The sequence below is a fragment of the Thamnophis sirtalis genome, unplaced genomic scaffold (assembly GCF_051295495.1).
Source record: "Thamnophis sirtalis isolate CommonGarterSnake01/CBP01778 unplaced genomic scaffold, rThaSir2_p1.2 scaffold_4, whole genome shotgun sequence".
NCBI classification, from domain to species: domain Eukaryota; kingdom Metazoa; phylum Chordata; class Lepidosauria; order Squamata; family Natricidae; genus Thamnophis; species Thamnophis sirtalis.
Window position 1 is genome coordinate 130,469,738 of NW_028261384.1, and position 15,493 is coordinate 130,485,230.

Sequence of the window (15,493 nt, forward strand, 5' to 3'; positions counted from 1 at the left end):
CTAATCTCAGAAGGATGTTTTGTTGCTTCACAGTATTTTCTAAGGTATCCTAACTGATTGGATAACACTCCTTCATTTGGTTAAACAACATTTAAGAAAGAATAGAATACAGTTCAGTAAGGAGCTCATTTGATCCTTAGCACACCTTTCTTTATTTCCTTCTTTCCTTCCTTCTCTCCCTCCCTTTCCTTCCTTCCTTCCTCCTTCCTTCCTTCCTTCCTCCTTCCTTCCTTCCTTCCTTCCTTCCTCCTTCCTTCCTTCCTCAGAAGTCTGAAGATATGTTTCAAGATACATTTTTTAAAGGCAATGGCACATAGACTTACAGTATATACTGCTTCACAGTGCTCTACAGCCATCTCTAAGCAGTTGACAGTCAGCATTTTGCCCCCAACAATCTGGGTCCTCGTTTTACTAATCTCTGAAGGATGGAAGGCTGAGCCAATCTCAAGCCAGTCAGGATCAAAGGAATCAAACACTTGGCAATGTGAGCCTGCAATACTGCATTCTAACCACCGTGCCACCCCAGTTCTAGACAAGTTCTAGCTGCAACTATTTTGCTCTAAGTTTGTCCCATTATGAGTGTTAAACAGGAGCGTGATTCCAGCAAGTGTACAAGATTTTATGTACAGACACAATGTTCTTCTTGTTCTAGCACAGTGCCCAAGAATTATCAGCATGTCCTATCAATGGTATTTGCTGTGAATGAGATCAATGAGAACCTGGAACTTCTACCCAACATCACTTTGGGGTTCCAGATCTATGAAAGTTACTTCAGTGCCCGCATGGCTAATCAAAATACTCTGAACCTTGTATCTGGCCATAAGAAGACTGTCGCCAATTACAAGTGTGATGTTGAAAAGATTCTGATTGCAGCCATTGGGGGCCTTGATTCTGAAATCACTCTACACATGGCCTCCATTTTAACTCTTTACAAAATTTCCCAGGTAAGACGAGGTGAGATATTTTAGGATTTTATCAGTCAAAGAAAATAACCAGTGTGAAAATGAAAAAGTCCACTTGAAAGTAACCAGAGTGTAATAAGTTGAAAGTAATATTATTATGGTAATTCCATTTTTATTTGTTTATTTATTTGATAGGGAGATTTGACAGAGATTAAAAAATACAAAAAGTCTGAATCTTTAGCTGAAGAATAAGCTCTTTTAAACTGATGCTGATGCAAGGAAGATGTTAACCCACTTTGCTTCAAAGAATTAGAAAAGAATCCTGATTATTGAAACAATCCAATTTGAAGTGGTTAATTTAAAATGTAGACACTCACTCCTGGAAGTATTTAGACAATTTTGTTAGATCTCAAAAACTAAACAGAATTGGACCTTGTCAATGTTTGGGTGAGAAATTGTCAAACTATACAAGGCAGGAGTGAAATGCTCCAAAATCTGCTACTGGTTTGATTTGTGTTCATGCGTGCTGCAGGAGCTAAGAAGCCTGAAGGGGGAAACAGCTGTGCCGTGCAATTTAGATTCACTAGAAAGCAGGAATGCTTTCTAGCGAATATAATTGGCACAGCACAGCTGATTGTCAGAACTGATTATTCGCACAGCACAGCTGATTATCGGAACTTTTTAAAAACTTTTTTTAGAATTTTTTTACTATCAAATTGCCCAAACCGGTAATAAAAAATGCTTTAAAAAGTAATTTAAAAAAACAGTTCTGATGATCAGCTCTGTGACAATCAGCTGTGCCACATGATTTCCAGTGAATATAAATCACATGGCACAGCTGATTCTCGCACAGCTGACTGTTGTTCGCTCGAACCTGTACCATTTTTTTTTAATTTCACCCCTGATGCAAGGGCTGTAGGCTACTTTAGAAGATACTACCCACTCATCTCTCTTTCTCTTTATCTATCTCACTATCTATCTACCTACCAAACTCTTGAAATAAGGGAAATGATAAAACTTACTTACTTACTTACTTACTTACTTACTTACTTACTTACTTACTTACTTACTTACTTACTTTCTACCATACCATACTATACTATACCAAATATTTTTGTTAGTATCAGTAAATGACGATCTGGAGCATTTAAAAGATGTTATCTTCAAGTAAGGATACTAAATATTAATAAGATGTTTTTCTAAGCATGTTTGGTAGAGATGGGGAAAACAATGCCTAATCTTAAGAATTATATTATACAATAAATATATATAGCTCTCCCCTGCAATTCCAGGTGTAATATCACAATATAGATTTCTTTCTTTGTCTTTACAAAAATAGTTTCTATACAAAGGTGTGCAGTATTTGGATTTGAAGCAAACAAGGATATTTCAGATCCAGCATGACCACCCTTGCTGAATGATGGGTTGTTCCTTAAGGAAACAGTCTACTTTAGGCCTGAATAGCAATAGCAATAGCACTTAGATCTATATGCTGCTTCATGGTGCTTTTACAGCCTTCTCTAAGTGGTTTACAGAGTCAGCATATTGCCCTCAACAGTCTGGGTCCTCATTTCACCCCCCTTGGAAGGATGGAAGGCTGAGTCAACCTTGAGCCACTCAGATCGAACTACTGGAGTGAGCAGTGAGTTAGCCCTGCACTACTGCATTCTAACCGCTATGCCACCACAGCTCTTCAGCAACCTTCTATTCACAAGTCTTACTAAATTATAAAATTCACTATCATAAGATTTAAGATTAGCTACCAGCATTAAGGGATTAGATAAACTGATGGAGAATATCTGCTATTAAGTACTTCTTGACCTGATGGCTATAGAAATAAGACAATTCTTTACTTGTCCAAGTGCGATTAAACACTAGAAACTAGAATTTAGGAATTCTGGGGATTAAAATGATTTAAAAGGAAAAAGTAAAGAAATTATCATGAAATCTAGTAGGAAAAACAAATCTCTAAGTCCCTCAAAGTGAAACAAATGCTATTGTTCTCATTCCCCCTCCATTTGGGAACCCAATATTAAAGATATTTTTTAGGTAGCAGTTTTTTGGGCACAATACAATCAGAATAAAAGATTAAAATGGGATGACACCTGTTGTGAATTGTTGACTATATTCCACCTTTTCTAGAATTTCACATTCCTTCTGTTCCCACCCCAATGAGGTAAATTGACTGAAAAAGAACAATTGACCCAAAGCTACCAATGAATATTGGTTATTGAGTAGGAATTAAACCTATATCTCTTCAGTGCCAGTCCAACATCTTAGTGACCACATCATATTTGCCTTCATTGACTTTATTCAAAAATCTGAAATACTTGAAAATAAGAAAAAAAATACATGGATGTCAAACAAATGCATGAAATCTGCTAACCTGAGGATGAACATCTCTCTAATCTTTTCTAGGTCACCTATAGCTTCTTTTCTCCAGCAGTAAGAGAAAAATTCCAACTTGCTTTCTTATACCAGATGATTCCTAGTGAAACGTATCAGTTGAATGGACTTGTCCAGCTTCTGTTATATTTTCAATGGAAATGGGTTGGGATCATTGCCCTAGGAGATGAGAAAGGAGAAATATTTGTGCAGACCTTAACACATCTGCTTTTCGAGAGAGAAATCTGTATAGCCTTCACAGAGAGAACCCCTAAACATGAGTATTTTTTTCAGCTGGACAAACTGGTCAATCAATTAAAGAATATAGTTCTGACTCTCCATCGGTCAAATGCCAGTGTAGTTATTGCAAAGGCAGATACGCAGGCCATGCTGGATATTCATTGGTTGGAGTTTATGGTTGACAATTTTGAGTTACATGATGTTGACAAAGTGTGGGTTGTGACTGCTCCTTGGGATTTCTCATCTGAAGCATTTCACAGACAAGTAAAAATACAGATCTTCCACGGAGCCTTATCATTTGCAATTCACTCCAAGGAGGTGAGGGATTTCCAAAATTTCCTTCATAAACTGAATCCGCGTTCTGAAGTTGACAGCTTTGTCAAGCTTTTCTGGGAACAGGCCTTTGACTGTGTATTTGAAGATGCAGGTGGAGGGGAGAATCAATTGACATCCTGCACTGGAGATGAGCAGCTGGAGAACATCCCTGGGCCTCTTTTTGAAATGCAGATGACAGGTCAAAGCTACAGCATCTACAATGCAATCTATGCTGTGGCTCATGCTTTCCATGCTATGTTTTCATCCAGAACTAAATACAGATTGGGGATCAATGAACACTATGTTGAGTCTTCAAAACTACAACATTTTCGGGTAATGGCCTCCACATTAGCAAAGCCTATCTTTTTTATGAGTAGATAGAAATCTAGGATGTAGAATACGTGTTATTCCTACCAAAGCAATAGCAATAGCAGTTAGACTTATATACCGCTTCATAGGTCTTTCAGCCCTCTCTAAGCGGTTTTACAGAGTCAGCATATTGCAGGACTATGGTTCTCTCATTAAACTCTGAAGATTTTGGTTACCCACCAAGTCATTATACAAAAGGCAGTTGAATAGACACCTGATCATTTGAGCATGCACAAGCTAGCCAAACTGAAAGGGGCTGAAAAACAGGGATTCTGTGTCTACTGTTTCTCTGCAACATCCTTTCTTTCAAAGCTAGTTCCCTTTATGAGTTTATACAGTAGTGGGAAGAAAAGCAATTAATGCTAAAATCAATTCATTTGCATTTCTAGACAAGGCATCTACAAAAATCTGCAAATGCCATCAAAATAACATATGGATCTCAAGGTCATCATACTCCTTAATTTGTGTCATGACATCTAGTGCAAATGTGTTGTTGTTTTTTAAAGGATAGTGGGGAATAGACAATTTGGCACAAATAGGACAGCAAGTCATTACAAGGGAACAGAGATGAATAATTTAATGATTCTACCCCTTTTCAGAGGCCTTGTCAGCAATTAGATCTTGAAAAAGAGATTCAATCCCTCAATGAACCTACTATTATTCCCCAATAAGTCCTAGCTGATGCAAAATAAAACAGAGTGAATCCACTGTTTGATCATGGATGAGAAAGAAACTTGTGTATAATAAAGCATGAAAGAAAAGTAGGCACTCTACCAATAGCTTGCTGCTTAACCGTTTTCAGACAGAGAACACAGAACTAGTTTTGGAGCTGTTGTCAAGACACCTGATCTTGTGTATCAGTGTTTAATTGCTCAGGTTGCTCATTTCAATTATTATTGCTACTTTTCTCCTTTGTTCTTCTAAGCTGTAAATTTATCTGCTTATTAGTGCTTTGATTTTCAGTGGGTGTATACATTGCAAACCGTTGAGATGTTTTGAGAGTGGGTGGTAGATATAGTTCAGAAATAAACAGGTAAAGACGATTTGGTGAAACCTACCCTTGGCTTTCTTCACCTAAAGATCCACCCTTTTCTGAAGAAGATCTCGTTTAACAACAGTGCAGGAGACACCTTGTTTTTTAATGAGAATGGTGAATTAGTAGACGGATTTGATATTGTCAACTGGATAACTTTTCCAAACCAATCTTTCTTAAAAGTGAAAGTCGGGAAAATGGATCCTCAAGCTCCATGGGACAAACAGTTGTCTATCAATGAGAAGATCATTACCTGGCATTATACATTTGGAGAGGTAGGACTAAACACCAAGATTTAAAGTTTATATATTCATTAAACCTCATACATATTTGGGTCCCATTCAGTGGTAGATTGCCATTTTTTTTTACTACTGGTTCACTTCCATGCATGATGGAAGTGAACCAGGTGGGTGGATGGAGCCTCCCTCCACCACCACTACTGGTTTGCCCAATCCAGGCCGCACCGGGAGCAATCCACCTCTGGTCCCATTCATCCTCATTAAGGGTCAACTGTGCGAATTGTAAGGAACATATTTCCCCATTTCATAATTCTTTGCGGCCCTCCTCTGATCGGTTAGGTCAAATAACAAAATATCATTACAGAACTAAATGACAGACAGAAAAGACCATGAGTTGAATGAAGAGCCAAGAAGGAGCACAAAAGAAGTAATTTGGTAGAAGGTACCTTAGATAAAAGTAAGTGTGGAGCAAACATGTTGTAAATCATCAGGTTAAAGGCCAGAGATAGCATATTAATATCCAATTGAATTGAATCCTTTATTGCTTACATGTAATAGACAGAATCTTGCCAAATTAAAGCTGTTTTTAACCTATTAGATATATCATGAGAGAGTCTAGGGTGTGTTTACTTGAACATCCCCTATGCAAGTCAGGACTTAATCCAGGCCTCTCGCTGAGAAAACTTTGTGTTGCCATAACTCACTCACTCACTCTCTCTCTCACACACACACACACACACACACACACACACTGTGCACGTTCCATTACACCAGTTGCCTCATGAGTCCATTTCCTAAACGATGGACTATAGCACTATCTTTGAAGAAAAAGTTTGTGAATAAATCAAGCGAAAGTGTTAGAAATATGATATTGGATGAAGAGTTTGAACTAAAATTTGATAAAACCAGATTCAAATCCACTCTCAACCATGAGTGACTTGGAGACAGACACTATTTTCTGGTATATAATTCTGTATGACACTTTAAAGGCAGAAATATAAATGTAAGAAATAACAGAAAGTGTTTCAAGCTATCTAGTCCTTGGGGTTACAGAAATTTGTCAAAAAGATGTTAATTACATATTCAGAGGAATAGCTATTGAAATCTCAAAACCAAAGATGGCTTGGGGGGGGGGGAAGAGAGCAAAAATGTCCATAATGTCTATTTATGTTCTCAATCATCCAGGTCATGGTTGTCCCAAAGAAGCTTCTTGGATAAGAAGCCAAAAATTTCAAAGAAAAAAAAGCCAAGAAAATCTTGTTTCCTTTGGGGTGGGGGCAACAATTTGGGGACAATGAAAGTCCATAGATATGTCAATAAGGAAGTTTTCAGATATTGTTGAAAACCTTAGGAATTTATGCTGGTATCTCTTTATCAGCTTCCTTACAAGGCAGGATAGAGATAAGGCTGCCGAGAGGATTATTAAGTGCTGGAACAAGACTAATAGGAGCCCCATCATCTACACCATTCATAAACTGAAATGAAATATAAAAGATATTCATAAATGAAATGAAACTAAACTTGCAAACTTAAATAAATAAGTAATGAAATTAAGATTCAGTAAATTACGTAAATAACTGTCCACTGAGTTTCAGATTAATAAAGGTTATGTCAAACAAGTTTGCAAAACCAGGGGTGGGTTCCTGCCAGTTCTAACCTCTTCTGCAGAAGAGGTTCCACAAATCTACACTGCCGTTTAGAACCGGTTCCAGCTCCCTCCCCCCACCTGTCCGCACATCATCAAGATGAAGAGCGAGAGGTGGAATTCTGGGAGTTGAAGTCCACAAGTCTTAAAGCTGTCAAGTTTGAATACCCTTGGGGGGTTTTTTTCTAAAGGGTTAGGGGTGCAAGGGTCTTGTAACTTGACAGCTTTAAGACTTGCGTGCTTCAAATGCCAACATCTAGAGCCAACATTTTGGTTGCTAAGCAAGAGCGTTGTTAAGTGAGTTTCACCATTTTTTACAAGTTGGCCATGCCCACCCAGTCCCATGGCCGCAAGCCACTCCCACCCGGTCACATGGCCGGCAAGCCACTCCCACCCAGTCACATGGCCAGCAAGCCACTCCCACAAAGCAGGCCACACCTACAGAAGAGGTTCTAAAAAAATTTGAAACCCACCACTGTGCAAGACAGTTTTGCTAGATGCATAAAGTATAGAGCATGAAGCATGTATCCAATATTGTTTTGCTTTTCTTTTTAAAAATTTGGCTTTGTAATTTTTTTTAAAAAAAACTCACTTTCTAGGTCCCCTTTGAGCTCCATGGGCCACGGAACAATGTACCGGCTTCATCCCCCTCTCCTCAGGCCTGGGTAGAGAAAGCTAGAAGGGAGTATTCAATCAGTGTTTCTTCTATCCATAGCATCTTGTAGAATTTAAGTACTTGCTATCTGGGAAGCTAAGATTCTCTTTCTTCATGGGTTAGCAATATTTTGGGCACAAAATCACCCTAATGTTCATGATGCCTTGATTTGAGTACAACACACCCAGTTGAGGCGTAAATTGTGTGACTAAAATGGGTTCTTCTTTACCATGGACAGGTTGTGCCCTTGTCCCTGTGCAACCCCCAGTGCCTCCCTGGCTATAGCAGACAAAGCAAAGAAGGGAAACCATTTTGTTGCTATGGTTGTGCTGAATGTCCATCGGGAAAGATTTCTAACAAGACAGGTAGGGAACATCACGTTGTAAACAACAAACAAAACATATATGTCTTCAATTTAGTTTTATTGTATGGTAGGATGGAAGAGGAAGATATACCAATACTTCCCATTAGCAATAGCAATAGCAGTTAGACTTATATACCGCTTCATAGGGCTTTCAGCACTCTCTAAGCGGTTTACAGAGTCGGCATATTGCCCCCACAATCTGGGTCCTCATTTTACCCACCTCGGAAGGATGGAAGGCTGAGTCAACCCTGAGCCAGTGAGATTTGAACCGCCAAGCTGCAGAACTAGCAGTCAGCTGAAGTGGCTGCAGTACTGCACCCTAACCACTGCGCCACCTCGGCTCTTGTGCTACACATTTGATATGAGTTATAAGAATGTATGGTGCAAAAATCATTCATAAATAATCAAAGTTCATTCTGCTTCTGTACCTGAAAAATGATGGCTGAATTTGGAGCTGGAGGTGATCTCTCTTCCCAATTGGCCGCCATATTCAGGAATATGAAAAGAAAAGAGGGCTGTGAAAATATCCACAGACCCCTCACATTCTGGACATAAATTGTTTCAACTTCTACCCACAAAACAACACTATAGGGCACTACACATCAGAACAATCACACACAAGGACAGTTTTTTTCCCGAATGCCATCACTCTGCTTAACAACTAATTCCCACAACACTATCAATAATTTACTACCACTATATTACTATTATTATTCTCTTCCTTCCTAGTATCTATCTCTCCCCACTTATGACTAAAACCGTGTTGCTAGCATCTTTCAATTTATATTGTTTTTATTTGTTTCCTAATACAATTTGATAGCTTATTAGTAACCTTGACTATCACTAAGTGTTGTATCATTTTATTCTTGACAAATGTATTATTCTCCTTATGTACACTAATGCATATTCACCAAAAACAAATTTCTTGTGTGACCAATTACACTTGGCCAATAAATTATTCCATTCCATTTTATTCTATTCTATTCTATTCTATTCTATTCTATTAAACTTGGGAAAGCCCCCAAATTAGATCTTATTACATGTGAAGTAATAAAAGATAATTTGGAACGGTGGGTTTTCCTTTTCACAACAATCGATTGCTGTTCCATTATACCAAAGAACTGTAATTTTGGTCAAAAGACATGATCAATATAACTTCATCCAATTAGTTCATGAAGTCTGATTAAACAAAATGTAGGCTAAAAATCTACAAGATAAATTAAGTAACTGGCTTGAATCTGAAGATACTTTGATGAAGGAACAGGCAGAGTTTAGAGCAGGCTGATCAATGTTAGAACATCCTAGAGAGCTACAATACCTACTGAAAAAGTGTACCAACAAATCTGAGCAATCCTTTTATTTACTGACTTTAGGTCAGTTTTCGACACCATATTTAAATCTAAACTGTGATATAAATTTGAATACACTACCATTGACAAACTCTTGCTTCTGCTGCTCATTAATGTTCATGAAAACATAAGATTGAATCCCGTGTGCAATAACCAAGGATATATCGCTAAGGAAATAGCTGTAAGGGCATACGTTGGACAGAGATATGCATTGGCTCCAGAATTATTTATTATATAATTTCATTGGTTCTTAACTTAAATGACTGTTTCTCATCCTCCCAAATTTATTTATGCACTTACCTAAACTACGTCACATAATCACCCAAACTATGTAACTCTGAACAGTGCGCAAAAGACAAAAAACCTGGAATAATTGGAATTGAATAACATAAGACATTAAAGCATATCAAGCAATAAAATGATAAAGAAAAATGAAAACTTCTATAACCCACACATTGGGAATTCCAATCAACTAGATCCAAATCCTAGGGGGGGGGGAGGTGTCACATCTTATCTACCCTTCTAAAGACCTGTAGGATTGGAGCCAACCAGTGGTGGGATTCAATATTTTTTACTACTGGTTCTGTGGGCGTGGCTTGGTGGGTATGGCATGGCTTGGTGGGTGTGGCTTGGTGAGCATGGCAGAGGAAGGATACTGTAAAATATCAATTTCCTCCTGATCAGCTGGGACTTAAGAAGAAAAGAATTGATGGGGCGGGGCCAGCCAGAGGTGGTATTTACCAGTTCTCCAAACTACTCAAAATTTACCCTACCAGTTCTCCAGAACTGGTCAGAACCTGCTGAATACCACCTCTGGAACCAACCATTCATCCATGTGGTGAAAATTCCCTATTGACTCTTTATGATGACCTGATGTAACTGTTACAAATTATATAATTTGCTTCTTTGCTTTGTGACATCATCATAGTTTATCTAAATACACTGAATCATCATTTAAGCAGTGATGGCATAATGCACCAGGCTACTTTCATTTTGTGGTTCAGTGTGCCCTGTAATCAGAGGTCACAGTCAATAGAACACTGGGAGGATGAAAAAACTAGTAGCTAAAATGTTAAATTAAATGCTTTCAAGTTTTATTAATAGTAGTTCCTATCTCAACTGCTCTAGAATTCAGATTCTGGTTAATAGAATTCATTTTTTTCGATGCCATGGAGATGTTTAAAATTATAGTGCAAGGCATAAAGGGTTGGAAATGTTCTTCAATGAAAACTGGATTCGTGTTTTGTGTTGTGTTTCAACCAGTTACTAACTAACTAATTGCCAACTGCAACCAAATGATCCATTAAAAACCAGTTTGGGAATTTCAGGAAAAGCTCATCAGAGGGATTCCACTTGCAAGGTTATGTCCTAAACTAAAGGAATACTTTGGAAGTGCCCTAATAATTAACTGCATTGTATTATAACTAATAACATTGCATCATGGTATGAGAAAATATAGATCAAATCTACAAGGCAGTTGGCCCCTTCTCGTGAATTTTATGTTTTCTCTGTTTCTCTCCCTTTCTCCAAGATATGAATGACTGCTTCAGATGCCCTGAAGATCAATATCCTAACAAAGAAAAAATCCAATGCCTTTCCAAGGAACTAAATTACCTGAGTTATGTTGATCCTTTAGGCACGGGTTTGTCTGTTATGGCTCTTGCTCTTTCTTCAACCACAGTCTTGGTGCTTGGAATCTTTATTAAGCACAGGAAGACTCCAATTGTCAAAGCAAACAACCAAACTCTCACTTACGTTCTCCTTATTTCACTCCTTCTCTGCTTTTTCTGTTCTCTGTTATTCATCGGCTGCCCTCAGTCACTGACTTGCCTTTTCCGACAAACTACATTTGGGATCATCTTCTCAATGGCTGTTTCTTCTGTCCTAGCTAAAACAACTATAGTGGTTCTTGCTTTCATGGCTACTAAACCAGGAGCTGGAATAAGGAAATGGGTGGGGAAAAGATTTGCATCTGCTATTGTTTTGTGTGGCTCACTTATTCAAACAAGTATTTGCGTGATATGGCTGGGTACTGATCCTCCATTTCTAAATTTAGATATGACAACTCTGCCTGAAGAAATTGTATTGGAATGCAATGAAGGATCAGGAAACATGTTTTACTATATTCTGGGCTATATGGGTTTTCTGGCTCTCATCAGCTTCATGGTAGCCTTCTTTGCTCGGAAACTGCCAGACACATTTAATGAAGCCAAATTTATCACCTTCAGCATGTTGGTCTTTTGCAGTGTCTGGCTGTCTTTTGTCCCAACTTATCTAAGTACCAAAGGGAAATATATGGTGGCTGTGGAGATCTTCTCCATCTTGGCTTCCAGCACTGGATTACTGGGTTGCATCTTTGCTCCAAAATGTTATATCATCATTTTGAGGCCTGACCTTAATAGCAAAGGACAATTAATAAGAAACAAGGAGGAAAATAGCTTTTGAAGTCTGTACCTGTATAATGCAGCAAAGCTGAATACAATCTGAGAAATAAATACTTTCTACCTATTCTTATGCATTTCTAGGCCAGCCTTTCTTCCTTATTTTCGCCATCCTACCAATGTCTCATCCAGATGTGGTGTTCAGCAGGTTCTGAATTTGCAGTATCCTTCCCCTGGAGTAGGGCGGGGATGGAGACTTTACAGCATCCTTTCCTTCCCATGCCCACCAAGCCACGCCCACCAAGCCATGCCCACAGAACCAATAATAAAATAATTGAATCCCAATTAAGGTCAATCTAGCCCTTCTATCCATCTGGTGAAGGAAATTTTGCCTTTTAATAAAAAGTTATAATAATCAATAATAAAAGTACCATACTCTTCTGATTCCCCCGCCGCTCCACCTCGCGGTCTAACAAAGCTCTCTTCTCACAATGTCTGGAAATTAGAATTTTTAATAAAGCCTTTTAATAACTGATCAGACTTACTTACTTACAAATTTGGATTCGTTTATTTAATTTTAACTAGGGTTAAATATTTGGCTACCTATGCCAGAGTTCCAAGTTATACCCCCAACAAAAGAAGACTCCAAGGCTTGAGTTTCCTCACCGTTCTATTTTATTAGATATGGCATCTTGGCACATCTTGGAAAACCCAAATCTGAAAGTTTCCAGGTTTCCCCCCACAAAAGAAAGTTCAAGTGTCTGTCAAGCATCCACATGTCCATCACATGTTCCAATCAAGCACCATCCAAAACTAGAGGTGCCTTCCAATTACATCATCACAGCTGCAGGGCAAGGTGTCCTTGACTCTCTGAGAAAGGAATGTTACTTTGACTATATCTCTCACACTCCACATAATCCTCCCCTCCCATTTTCCCACAGCAGGCCTGAAAGCCCAATATAAAAGATGGCTTCCAGGTCTGACAACTTATCCAAGAAGTTGCAAAAAGCTGTATCTGATTATGTGAAATAGTAAAGCATCATTCTATCATGGCAGCTACACTTTTATCATTTTGTCTGGCTATCCTATATATAATTCTGCTGTTCCAATCCTACTATCCCATAGAAATTACCATTTTTAAAAAAGATTTTTATTAACAAACATGTAAAATACACACACACACAAATTAGACATACACCACATTTATACAATACAATACGAACAGGAACTTCCTGTTCTTTATGATAGCAATCATCAATCGATACCACTCACCTTATATTATTTCCCCTTCTATTGTATTTCATTTGGATTTCACCATTCTTAACCCTCTTATTTTACTCAAAACTATTTTTTTTGAGTTTTGTTACATTCCTTCATTGATTTTTGTTTCTTTCCTCCATCCACCTATACCATTTATCCCATATCTGATAGAATTCTGATTCTTCTTTTTCCTGGATTTCTTTAATTAGTTTGTCCATTTCAGCCCAATCCATAACCTTTCTTATTATTTCATCTTCACTTGGAATTAATTTGTTTTTCCATTTCTGGGCAAAGGCAATCCTTGCCGCTGTAAGAAACTACGATTATATTTGCCTCATGTATCCACAGCTGTGCAGAGTCCCTCAGTAATAATGATCTTGTCCATAATTATCAGGAGTGTTGTCATTTGTTAGCATAATGAAATATCTTGTGATTTTTCTAGAAGCCATTAACAGAGAAAGAGAAGAAAAACAGCAGTCACAAAAAACATTTATATAAATCCTGCCGTACTCTTAAAAGCAAGATTAGGAATAAGAAACAGATAGATGGCTGTCAGCTAGAACATTGATACTTTCCATACTTTATACTTAAGCCAATTTCTCACCAAAGTATATCTTGCTGGGAGCTGAAAGGATTCCATACCGTGGGAATCTTACAAGATGGAAATATTGGGTAGATGCACATCAGTGGTGGGTTTCAAAAAAAATTCGAACCTACTCTGTGGGTGTGGCCTCCTTTGTGGGAGTGGCTTGCTGGCCATGTGTTTTCTCTCTCTCTCTCTCTCTCTCTCTCTCTCTCTCTCTCTCTCTTTCTCCTCCTTCCTTTTGTCTCTCTGTCCCTTTTTTCTTTTTTCTTTCATCTCTCTCACTTTTTCTTTCTTTTTTTCTTTTTTTATTTATTTCTTTCTTCCTTTCTTTCTCTTTCTCTGTCTTTCTCTGTGTGAGTCTGTCTGTGTGTGTGTGTGTGTGTCAGTGGTGGGTTTCAAAATTTTTGGGGACCTCTTCTGTAGGTGTGGCCTGCTTTCCGGGTCCACTGGTAGAACCTCCTCTAACCGGTTCGGTAGATTTGACGAACAGGTTCTACCGAACTGGTGTGACCTAGTAGGAACCCACCTCTGATGCACATCACAAAATCAATAGTCAGCCACAAGAAAACACCACTGTGTTTTTTTTTTCTTTTTTATCCAAAGCAAAAAAAATATTGTTAAAAGATGAAAATGTTAATGATGGTACTACTTGCGCTCCCTCATATAATATGCAAAATATGTAATCCTATGCGCCTTGAGCATGAAGTTGTCTATATCCCACATGAATGGCACCAACCAGGTGAAATTCTCATTGGTGGAGTTATGTCACACATATATTCTTTAATACCTCATGTTTTCTTTAACAGACCTCCTTCTCAAGACAGGATTAATGTTGTCCTGTAAGGAAGTGAGCCATATTATGTGAATTATTACTTCCAATTTTATTGATGCAAATGGATGGGTGACTGTTGGAAACGGTCTATTTTATATAATGTACTATGTGTTCCAGAACAAGCATAAAACTAGCCTACAAAGCTGATCTGAATGATTTGAATAATATTTTTTGAGGGTGTATGATCATGTTCTGCATCTTGTAGAACTATAATTATCATTTACATTTTTAAAGAAAATAATATATGCTTTCTCTAGCTCTTAATTGTACTGAATTCTAACTTTAAATATGTCCTTCTTTCTTTCCCTCCTTCCTTCCTTTCTTTCCATTCTTTCATTTCTTTCTTTCCTTCCTTCCTTCCTTTCTTTCTTCAGTAAAGATACCTTCAAATATGATAAATTATTTTCTAGATTACTCCATATATGTCCAGAGATTGCAATAGGATAATATTATTTATCTTCTTTTTTCCAGTAGCTGTAATCTTTTTCTTTGCTATATTGATTAATTACTTTGTGTGTATGTCTGCTTTACTCTTCCCCAATGGCTATAATATGAAATAATGATCTGTATTATTCACATTTTTTTTCACATTTCACATTTTATTGAGATTTATAGGCCACCCTTCTCCCTGAGGGGACTCAGGGCGGCTTACAATCACAAGGGGAGGGGGTGCAGTACCAAAGACAAACAATAGTGAACAAAATAAAATGATAAACACAACATGCATTCAACAGTCAGCACTCGGGCGGGTAAATTGGAAACCTATCCCCAGGCCTGCTGGGAGAGCCAGGTCTTGAGGGCTGTGCGGAAGGTCTGGATGGTGGTGAGGGTACAAATCTCAACGGGGAGCTCGTTCCACAGGGTCGGAGCTGCAACAGAAAAGGCTCTCCTCCGTGTAGTCGCCAGTCGACATTGACTGGCGGATGGAATTCGGAGGA

General features: G+C 38.2%; 1 protein-coding gene across 1 annotated transcript; it reads left to right on the plus strand.

Annotated features, from left to right (window-relative positions):
• The first annotated feature begins 575 nt into the window (after positions 1–575).
• Positions 576–11,941, plus strand: LOC148046588 (vomeronasal type-2 receptor 26-like). The gene is made up of 5 exons (XM_087714864.1): positions 576–944; positions 3,321–4,175; positions 5,292–5,519; positions 8,022–8,148; positions 11,028–11,941. The coding sequence occupies exons 1-5, from the start codon at positions 576–578 to the stop codon at positions 11,939–11,941; spliced, it is 2,493 nt and encodes an 830-aa protein (XP_087570990.1).
• Positions 11,942–15,493: the final 3,552 nt, after the last annotated feature.

Bases quoted from the DNA above. Each gene is read 5' to 3' on its own strand.
- LOC148046588 (XM_087714864.1), top strand. From the start codon at position 576: ATGAGTGTTAAACAGGAGCGTGATTCCAGCAAGTGTACAAGATTTTAT. The intron at 5,520-8,021 runs GTAGGACTAAAC...TACCATGGACAG, and splicing joins GGCATTATACATTTGGAGAG to GTTGTGCCCTTGTCCCTGTG. The intron at 8,149-11,027 runs GTAGGGAACATC...CCTTTCTCCAAG, and splicing joins AAAGATTTCTAACAAGACAG to ATATGAATGACTGCTTCAGA.